Source organism: Ranitomeya variabilis, chromosome 7 (genome assembly GCF_051348905.1).
Source record: "Ranitomeya variabilis isolate aRanVar5 chromosome 7, aRanVar5.hap1, whole genome shotgun sequence".
Lineage (NCBI taxonomy): Eukaryota > Metazoa > Chordata > Amphibia > Anura > Dendrobatidae > Ranitomeya > Ranitomeya variabilis.
In genome coordinates, this window is record NC_135238.1 from 27,672,691 (window position 1) to 27,684,067 (window position 11,377).

Consider the following 11,377-nt stretch of genomic DNA (forward strand, 5'->3'; position numbering starts at 1 on the left):
TAATTTCGCCTGATGAACAAGCGGTTTTAATTTGAAACTAGCCATGTCACTGGTCTATGACCATAGGGCTGTATACACTACACAATGGGATATTTTTAATTAAGATTATTAGTTGCAAAAGTGTAAACACCAACAGTAATATATTAAAATAATAATAATCTTGTGCAGGGACTAAAGTTGTTGAGTTCTGAACTCTGAAACATTGGGCACAATTTGAATTTATGGGGCTATTTAATTTATTAAGGACATGAAAAGAATGGGTTTAAGGTTTCCACATGCCTGATCCTCTGTTCACACGGGAGATGAGCAGAAGTGTCTGACACAAGCTTATTACCTTTTCCCCCATTGGGTACACATGGCCCTTCAGGTGAGCCAAGCATGCATGTCAATGAAGGTGGGCCTGGAGGAAGGTTTGTCTGCCCGCGGTCACCTCGACTGTATGAGATTGGATCGAGTCGTGGAAAGGTAGAACATTTTTCTTTGGGAAAGGCTGTGGTCGCGGTGCAGACTATATCACAAGGCATACGACAACATAACGGCTAGGTTAAAAATATAAAGTAATCCAAGCTGTATTTCATTGATATATAGGTGTTAAAACAGGAAGTCTACATGAGATTCTAGCAGTAACATTAAGCAGACTACACCACAACCCAAACCCATCCAACTCATAGTGTCCTAATGGAGCAGGAAAAAATAAAATAAAAACAGCTGGAAATATGACGTTGGTAGGAGGAGGACAAACAGTACAATGTACAGTTACCCTGATAACAGTATATGGATGTGGTCTCTACAGATCCTGGATGGATATTGTTCATACAGAAACCCATTAATGTCACCGGGATATCAACCAACAGTTTGAGCCTTGAGGGGGGTTCTGCAGGCCCCAGGTAACTTTTACTTAGCCCTAAGTATTACAAGTCATTGAAATGCCTACAGAACTGTTAAATGCTAGTTTCTAAGAGTCACTCAGGTCCAAGCAGTAGCCATTCAAGGATCACTGGGTCTGAATCATTGTAAAGTTTTTAGTAGCAAAAACCCCAGTTGTTTTACAGATCCTATTAAAGTGATGGTAGAAAACAGACCGCTTCATTTTTAAGGATACGAGTACAGGAGGTGTCCACGATTAGAATAAGGGGGTCAGCGCCACTCTGGTATTGCAGCATTCACTTTATTAGTTATATGCTGCAATAAAAGACACAGGTAAGAGTGGCGCTGTTCCTGTGTTGGGAGAGCATTTTTTTTCTCCCCCATCTTTGATTCTGGACAAACCCCAATTAAATGGCATGTCTTATGTGTAGGTCAGATGTTACAAATTGTGCCTCACCTAAGGCAGAAAGACAGCCATAGCAAACCGAAAACTAGGCTTCAGCTGTCTTAATCTAGCACCATCATTCTGATATTTCAAGGTCACCAAATGACGAGATCAGAGCACCGCTCCAGTTTCCATGGTCCCTTTAAGATCTATGATCAGCTTGGGAGGTCATTGCATTTTTATATTCCGTCCTTGCAAAAGTTCACAGTGGGATGTTACGGCAGACGGTGGGCACCATGGCGGCACCTCTTACCGCTAAACCCTGCGGCACCGTTTCCGTTGACAGTCTTCCGGGCCCAGCAAGCAGCTGCTATCCGAGTCGCTCCCGCAGGAGGCGGTGGCTGCAGTGTCACTTTTGCGCTGTCTGGAGGGGCTGATTCCCATCTGTAAGACCCAGCCCAGCTTGTTACTCAGAACTTGTTTGAGACCTGGAGGGAGAGGTAAAGCCTCCAGAGAGTCCACACAGTCAGGAAGCAGCTGGCGCAATCGGGCACAACACAGGTATTGGAGAGAGGTGCGGCAGGAGCACGAGCGGATGACTTTCATGCTGCTCTTTGCGGCTGTAGAACAGACCATGGGGAATAACTTCTTGTTCCGCAACTGAGTGGCTGCAACACCTGGAAAGTAAGAGGAACATGTGAGACAACCCCACTCTGTTCTGCCAAGGAATTTGTGACCACCCAATCTCTTACCAATACACTTCCTGTTCTTGTAGAACGTCAGCACTCCATGCCAGGTATCCAGGTGCACTCCAATAATTGACCCTTGGCCAAAGCGCGTGGAGAAGCTGCTTTTGTCACCCTTGTGATGAAGCAAACCTAGAAGACGAAGAAGATAGATTACTATAGATTAGTAGTATTACACAAAGTCACACACAAGGGATTCGAGGCCACCAGACTCAGAGGAAGGAGAAAAAAAAAAAATATATATATATATATATATATATATATATATATATATCATACAGTGAAGGAGTACCGTTAATGACACTCCACTGGCAGATTACTACATACAACATTAATTTTAAGTGATACAGAATATGTTGGTGCTATATAAAAATTATTATTATACAACCAATGTCGTACTGGGCAGCCAAGGGCCCACCAGTATCATTGACTTTGGGGGGAGCACTTTTCACCTGCATACAAATATTACACTTCCCTCGTTCACACATTTACCTATATCTCTATATAATAAACTAAATAGGTTGGTTAATGAGGAGATGCTGCTTTTTTTTTCTGTACAGAGTGAATTATGCCAAGTACTGCCCATACGGTGGGGTTGGGGACCCAGATCTGCACAGAGGCCCACTGGGGAAATCCTGTTACCCTATAGGCCAGTCCGAGCCTGGATACAATAGAAGCCATTAATCTAATCGCATAACCCCACTTACCTGTGTATGAGAGACCCCAACTCTCGGCATCCTTCCCAAGCAGACTACAGAACGAGTGCCGGTACTTGTCCAGATTCACGTCTGACGTTCCAATCCCAACCATCTAAAAAATGAAAAACTGTCTGTTTTACTCTCTGGGACAACTGTGAGTATACCTACAGCTAGAACACTGTATATGTTTTCAAAGGAAACGCCAGACCAAATATCTTTAAACTAGAATGAGCGTTTCCCAACTATTCGCTTTCTGCTAATACGAAGGTAAACACACACATTGTGCCGGGTGCTTGGTCTATACCGGGAGCTGTGACGTATACTGCGATGTTCCTATAAATCCTTATTCACCACAAGGAGGTCAAAAGTGTGTTTTCTGGCCTCAGTCTAGCTGGTGTTTGCATACTGTTTTTTACTGTACAGGCAAATACAAAAAAAGTCTGTGCTTTCCTATACAGAAGGCTATCACATAGAGAAGTATACTGTGTTGCACACAGGGTGGGTTTTGTGTTTTTTTTCTTTGCAATAGATACCTATATGGGTGGATGCCATTGCATTTGCCTTTGTGGCCACTCTGGCACATAGCTTCTGAGTGCATGTGTCCAACAGTGGGCACGGATGTACTGTATAACTGTAATTCAAACATTATCATGGTGGACAAGCAAAATAAAACAGGATTTTTGGTTGCTTACAGTGAAATCTGTTTCTCGGAGCCTTCATTGGGGAACACAGGAACCATGTTTAGCTGTGTCCCCCAATGAAAGGCGATAAAGAAAGTTCCATTTTAAGATGTTTAAACAGTTAGCAAAACAGAAAATTTATGAATAATGATTTTTTTTTTTTTTTTTTTAAACTACATAAAAATTAACACCAGTTTCCTAATCTGTATAGGAGCCTTTAGACTTAGTATTTTAATATACTTTTTTATTGACCTGCATAAGTTCACAAATGATATACTCGCTATGCAATTTAGCAATCTGGTTAATTCTTTTTTTTGTTGATAGATTGGGTGATTCTGAATGCGGCAATACCAAATATTGCATAGGTTTGATTTTTTTTTTTTATTGTTTTATTTTGAACTAGCTGAAGAGCCCGGTGTTGCCTGGACATAGTAAATATCTGTGGTTAGTTATAGCACCTCACTTCTCTTATTTTCTCCTTCACTCCTCTCATTCCCCACTAACACTTGTCATTTCGACCTCACATCTGTCATTTTCCGATCACTCCACTATTTTCCCTCACTTCTTTTCATTTTCACCTCACACCTTTCATTTTCCCCTCAGTATATACATGTTTGTCATCTCCCTTATATAATATATACCTGTATGTCATCTCCCCTGTAAATAGTATTTACCTGTATGTCATCTCTTCTGTATATAGTATATACCTGTGAGTCATCTCCCCTGCATATAGTATATATGTGTGTGTCATCTCCCCTGTATATAGTATATACCTGTATGTCATATCCTCCTCTATATAGTATATACCTGTGTGTCATCTCTCCTGTATATAGTATATATCTGTATGTCATCTCCTCCTGTATTAGACCGCATTCACACGTTATTTGCTCAGTATTTTTAACTCAGTATTTGTAAGCTAAATTGGCAGCCTGATAAATCCCCAGCCAACAGTAAGCCCACCCCCTGGCAGTATATATTAGCTCTTGCATACACATAATAGACAGGTCATGTGACTGACAGCTGCCGGAGTCCTATATGGTACATTTGTTGCTCTTGTAGCTTGTCTGGTTATTAATCAGATTTTTATTTTTGAAGGATAATACCAGACTTGTGTGTGTTTTGGGGCGAGTTTCATGTGTCAAGTTGTGTGTGTTGAGTTGCATGTGGAGGCATGCGTGTAGCAACTTTTTGTGTGTCGAGTTGCACGTGACAGGTTAGTGTAGCAAGTTGTGTGCATGTGGCAATTTTTACGCGTGTGCAAGTTTTGCGTGTGGCGAGTTTTCCATGAGGCGAGTTTTGTATGTGGAGAGTTTTGCGCGTGGCGAGTTTTGAGCGGTGACTTTTGTGTTTTGACTTTTATGTGGCGAGGTTGGTGTTTGTGTGGTGAAATGTGCGCTGAGGGTGATATATGTGTTCAAGCACGTGGTAGTGTGTGGCACATTTTGTGTGTGTGTTCATATCCCCGTGGTGGTGTGGTGATTATCCCATGTCGGGGCCCCACCTTAGCAACTGTACGGTATATACTCTTTGGCGCCATCGCTCTCATTCTTTAAGTCCCCCTTGTTCACATCTGGCAGCTGTTAATTTGCCTCCAACACTTTTCCTTTCACTTTTTCCCCATTATGTAGATAGGGGCAAAATTGTTTGGTGAATTGGAACGCGCGGGGTAAAAATTTTGCCTCACAACATAGCCTATGACGCTCTCAGGGTCCAGACGTGTGACTGTGCAAAATTTTGTGGCTGTAGCTACGACGGTGCAGATGCCAATCCCGGACATACACACACATACACACATTCAGCTTTATATATTACATGGGGCGAAAGGGGGTGATTTGAACAGATTTTTTTTTTTTTTTTTTTACACGTTTGCCATGCTTCAATAGCCTCCATGGGAGGCTACAAGCTGGCATAACCTGATTGGCTCAGCTACATAGCAACGATGCTCAGATCGCTCCTATGTAGTAGAATTACAGCATTGCTATGAGCGCGGACCACAGTGTGGCGCTCACAGCAATCTGGCATCAACAACCATAGAGGTCTCAAGGAGACCTCTAGTTGTTATGCCAATGCACCAATGACCCCCGATCACGTGACGGGGGTCACCGATGTGCACATTTCAGGCCGGATAGCCGGAAGTGCTTGTTCAATGCTGCTGTAAGCGTTTGACAGCGGCATTTAACTAGTTAATAGTGGCGGGTAGATCATCTGCCGCCATTGTGTCATATGTCAGCTGTTCAAAACAGCTGACATGTCCCGGCTTTGCTGCGGGCTCACTGCTGGAGCCCACATCAAAGCAGGGGTTCTGCCATCGGACGTACTATTCCATCCGAGGGCAGAAAGGGATTAAACATCTTACATTTACAGCTAGGAGACTAGTTGGATGCTAGTAAGTCAGAGACTATATAGGGGCCGATTACCAGCATGCCCTATGTGTAGTGTATTTCTGATGGGATAACACACGTTAGTAACTCTTGAATGGCATACATACCATGTCTGTGCCATATACAGGTGAGGTCATCTTAATCTCCCAGAAGTGCTGACCTTCACTGAGCACCCTGTTGCCTCGAATGGCAGCCGTGCCGCAGCTGTACTCCATGTGGAAGCTGACTTTCCGGTTGTCGCAGCCCAGCACTGTCGCAGTGGATTTACTGCAGTCGTCCCACACCCAGTCAAAATCTGCAACAGAAAGGAGAGAAAAGAAAAGTGAGAGCTGGTCAGTAGGTTTCATCCCCGAGCTGTGGACTTTCCCATGTCTTACAGTCGTCTTCCTCTCCGCACTGGCAGCTCTTTATCTGGTGGAACGTGTGCAGGCTGGAACAGTAGGCATCATTCTGGCTGTCGCAGCTACAGTAGGATTCACCCGTCACGGGCACAGCGCTGGGTATGGAGGGAGGCAAGTGCAGGAGCTCGATCTCAGAGTCGCTGTTACTGTGCTGTGAATGTAATGGAAATAACGCAAATCAATGAAAAGTTTGGAATCTTTCTAACACACAGTTTTGATTCCTTACCATTTTTTTCCCCAAGATCTCTGCTTGCTGTCAGTGAATGGAAACATTCATATTTACATCCAGAGGGCGAAGAGTGCTAATAGATTATAGGAAACCAATAAGACAGGAGACTGGTGTACTGAGAGGGTTTCCAGAAGTGCAGTGGGAGGGTGGTAGATGATAATACTTATTAGCCTGCTGCTCTCCTTACTGCCCATCAGCTCATTGTCCAGAGGGTGGTCACTGTGGTTTTCGCTATCAGGTCTTGACTTTTTTGTTTGTTTGTTTTTTTAACCTCCACTATGCGCCCCCCAGGCAGTGGTCATTGGAAGCAGGTTAAACCTGTATCCTTGGCTTCTTTTTTGCTAGGGAATTAACATTAGTGGGGGCAGGAGTAGCCTGTCCTTGGCATCTACTGCACCTATCCCACAGCAATGGCTAGGCCATCAACCATCAATATCAAATGGAAAGGGGTCTGTGACTCTTGGCACTCCCAAATATCAGAAGTTGGCGAGAACTGCTCCTCCTTCGCAGTGGTCTGGTTCTGCATCTCGGTCCTAATTCAAGTGATTGGTCCTGAGCTGCCATTCCAGACACGGCCTCTCCGTACAAGCTTGGCAAATGAAAGATGTAGCACTCGTTTAAATAGGCCGATTGTTGGGAAAGCAAGGAGTCCGACCCCTGCAGAGCTGATAGTCCTATTCCAAGGACAGGTCATCAATAGCAAAGTCCTAAAAAGGTGAGGCGGATATTGCCTCCACTGGATACAACTATGGTAGATAAACTGTATTAGGAGGACGGTGCACATTTGCAGGAGCTGGATGTAGACAAGAATGTTTGTGATTTTTAGATCTAAGATAGTTTCAATCCAGCAATTCCAGCGGTTAAAAAAAAACAAACACATTTTATTTAACAAATTATTTAAAAATATCAAAAAAGAAAAAAAATGGGGAAGGCGAGAAGATAGTTAAACTATATAAACAGGTGATGTGTTTTGAACTCATTAAGAAACCATGTGGTTGACTTTCAGATGAAAAAAACCATGAGGTTGAAACGTGTCACTTACGTCTTTAATTTTACTTTTTCTCTTTTCCCCCCAATTGTTTCCATCATTTTTTAAATAATGTCATTTCATTTATTATTTATTTATTTAACACCGGGACTGCTGGATTGAAACTTTGTTCATAAAAATGAGGTAATCGGCAAAATTCAAATTCGCTTGTTTGTGCGATTTTCTTTTCCCCCAGGAAATTCAACTTGCGGAGAAGTTATTCTCCATTGATTGTTATGTCCCTCATTACATCTCTCCAGACCCTAGAGAATAATAAACATAATATGTAAAAAAAATAAATGCTCACTGTGCCGCTCATCTCAGCAGCCCCTCCGCCCCCAGTTGGTCCTAGTCTGTCTTCGGATCGCAGTTGGCTGTGCTGAAATCCCCGGGTCTCGCTCACTAGGCCGAGGCTCCTGGGTTTACTAGACCCGGGAGCGTTCTGTGCATGTCAATGGAAATCTGAAGTCGTGGCAAGGATCTGATGGGTGGCGGTGAGAATCTGAGGGGTTGGTGAGGCGAGGATAAGGATTTTTTTTTTTTTTTTTAACTTTTACATTTTGATAGACTTTTTCCGTTCGGAAAAATGGCGACCAGCGTCTGTCATCTTCCTAAATCCGCACAGTAGTGAATAACAAAAATCTGAAATTTTGGTAAATGTAGATTTGTGTAAAATTCTAATACAACTCATCATCCCTCTGAATTCTAACTATTGGATCCGCAAACCAGTGAAGTCCTAGGTGAGAGGATCATTTTTGATGATTGTCTTTTTATACATCATGTTTTTAATTTACTGATAAGAAGTAAAGAGTTTAATGATGGCAAGGAAGTTTACACAAATAGTAAAATTGGGAGGGTTAAAAGAACCTGCACTAAGGTCATGTAGAAAATACTTTATTGTCTAAAAAATAACTCTTTTTGGTGAAATCCCCTTCATGAGATAAAAAGGCAGCAGCAGGAATTTTACACAAAACCCTTTCAGATGAAGCCAATGGTACAATATGGAGAAAACAGAAATACAGGTGAGTGGATTACTTGTCCGTCAGAGTCATAGCCCCAGGCTTCATCTCCTGCTGGCAGAGCGGGTGCTCGCGTGTCCTGGTCTCTGCGTACCCCACTTAAGACAAAGTGCCAGGCACGGCTGCTGCGTGGTCGACGAGCCATATTTCGCATTGATGACTGAAAGAATAAAAAAACACATTAATAATAATATTTTTTATTTATATAGCGCCAACATATTCCGCAGCACTTTACAATTAAGCAGGGACATATACAGACAAATTCAATACAAGTTAAGACAATTTAAACAGTGACATTAGGAGTGAGGTCCCTGCTCGCAAGCTTACAATCTACAAGGAAATGGGGAGGACACAATAGGTGAAAAGTGCTTGTTATTTCAGGTCTGGCAATTATAATAAATAGGGATTTTCATACAAAGCTGCGTGATCCGGTCATCAGCCCGTGTGTTTAAGTGCAATAGTCAAGTATCAAGTGCAGTTATGTGCATGGAGGGTGTGGAGACAGATGAATAGTAGGGTGCAGATTCAGAGTAATATTTGGAAGGAGGGGACAGGGCTAAGTTAGTTTACTGAGTAGTTGGTGTGGTAGGCTTGTTTGAAGACATTGAATATGTAGATATTAAACAATGACATTCTGAATGATAGTTTTGCATAATTCTCTTTCATTCCAATCCACCACTGTATTCTGTGGCTAACGTGCAACTGACAGAATACTAAAGAGTTTCCCCATTTGATAAAATGATTGCATATCACCAAGACATGATATCACTTCATGATGGGCCTGTGTCTGAGTTATGAGACCCCCACCAATCCTGAGAATGAAAGGTCTCCAGTTTTGCTGTAAAGCTGCTCCTCTTTAATCCATTCCAGTTATGGCCTTTTTTTTTTTTTTCTCTCTTTTTGCTCTTTTGTTTTTTTTACTAGCCCTCTTCCAAGAGTCACAACTTTTTTTTTTTTTTTTTTTAAAGTTTGGTACCAATATTTTGATAGCTTTTCATTCTAATTTTTTGAGGGAATTGACATGATTGATAAACAGAAATTCCGGCATTTTATTTATTTATTTTTTTTATTTCATGACTTTGACCATTCGGGTTAAATTAAGGTTTTTTTGTGATACGTCTCAGGGAAAAAGAGGTGGTTTGAGTTTTTAAATACTTTTTTTTTTTTAGATTTTTAAAGACACTTTTTAATTTATTCATTGCTTTGGTCCTTTAAAGCGACTAGGACCTGTGATCCTTCGAATGCTTGTCTTGTATACAGCAATACCACAGTATTTCAGTATATAGATAACACGATGCTCTCTTATGAAGCCATTTCAGCAGTTTTTAGACCTTCGTTTGCCATGGCAATATATTGGCCGTCATAAAAATCACAGGGTTAATTGGCACCTGAAATTGAGGGACACTGCAATCACAACCCGAGAATGTCACAGCCAGTGAGTGCCAGTGGCATTTTATTTTTGTACTTACTTATATAGCACCAAGAGCATGCAAATGTCTCGCAGATGTTGTTCTTGGTGGATTTAGAATCCAAGACCCCAGTGCTGCAAAGTGGCAATGCTAACCACTGAGCCAGTGGTTACAACAACTCTGGCCGTGGCATGTAGATGTTGGACATATCGGGAAAAGGTTAAGGCTCCTCTGGCTGTACAGCAGCCCCATTCTCTTGCTTAGGACTGGACAACAAATGGCAGGTGCATCAATGATCAGAGGTGAGCATTAAAAGAGCTGCGTCCCATTCAGTCCTGGGATTGTCAGGGGTCCCAGAGATCAGACCCCCCACTGGTCATAAAGAGACAAGGGAAAACAGCTGTGCCTCCCTAAGACACTGTGCCAGTCACAGAAACACAGAGCCATCTAGTGGCCAAACAGAACATTGCAGATATTCACCCACTGGAACAAACTGACATTTTGTTCCCCACTATTTAGATGAGGGGTGCCACCTTTTTCTGATCACACTGACTCCCTGCCAATAGCAAATTTGTTTATGAGACATTGATGGATATCATAAGTATAATATATGCGAATCTCGCCCCTATCTAGAGAATGGGGGTCTCAGTTTGCCCCCACTCAGCAGATTGTGTATACATTTGGCTCCTTCCATTGAAGACGATGGGTGCTATGGTTGCATCCAAGCATTTCACGGCTCCCATAACCTACAACAGGAAGCGACGTGTGTAGACGGCGGGCGATTAACCTAGTTCAGGGGCGCCGTCCCTCTCCGGATATACGGGGGGCACAGAGATGGCATCTACTGTGAGAAGTCCCCAAAGGAGCTATGATCCTTTCTTTATCCCCCAGATAAGCAGCAGCATTGGCGCCCCTCATCTCAGAGAGGAACACAGGATCTGAGAGCTCGGGCAGCATCCATTAGCATCCTTGTTTTCCACCATAGAAGATAAGGAGAAAAGAAGCCGCTGTGACCCTGTTTTTTAGGACTACAGCCCCCTTTGGAGAATCAGTGTAATGTAGACGGCCCCCCAGTGTAAGACTGCCAGATCTGCAGTGAACCAGCTCCTGTGCCACAGATGGAAAACCCAGATCCTTATGACAACACTCCTTGACCCCCAGATCCCTATGACAACACTCCTTGACCCCCAGATCCCTATGACAACCCTTCCCACCTAAGCTTAAACAGCTGTGACCAAATGGCCTCCCCCCTTCCCCAAAGACTCCCCCTGAGCCCAGGATGCTTAGTAACCACAGAGCAGCGCCTCCCTCGCTCACCATCACACCTACCTGCCTTCCTGCCCGGAGCAACAGCCGCACAGACGTCAACAATAACCCCTGAACTCGTCGGCACCATCGACGATCAGCAACCCCGATGATTGGGCAGCCTAACACGTCAATCACTCAACTGTCATTCACTATTAGCTGCTGGCCCTGCCAATCAAGATCAATAGGCGGGACAAGATAGCCGGTTCTTGATGCTGATTGGATGTTTC

The 11,377-nt window shown here is 43.1% G+C and overlaps 1 protein-coding gene across 1 annotated transcript; it reads right to left on the bottom strand.

Annotated features, from left to right (window-relative positions):
• On the bottom strand, positions 1-11,309 carry SPSB3 (splA/ryanodine receptor domain and SOCS box containing 3). Its single transcript, XM_077274718.1, has 7 exons — positions 11,172-11,309; positions 8,450-8,593; positions 6,135-6,309; positions 5,865-6,052; positions 2,706-2,808; positions 2,005-2,130; positions 1-1,929 (listed from the first exon to the last, which is right to left on the bottom strand). Exons 2-7 carry the CDS (start codon positions 8,585-8,587, stop codon positions 1,568-1,570), a joined length of 1,092 nt encoding a protein of 363 aa, XP_077130833.1. The 5' UTR covers positions 8,588-8,593; positions 11,172-11,309; the 3' UTR covers positions 1-1,567.
• Positions 11,310-11,377: the final 68 nt, after the last annotated feature.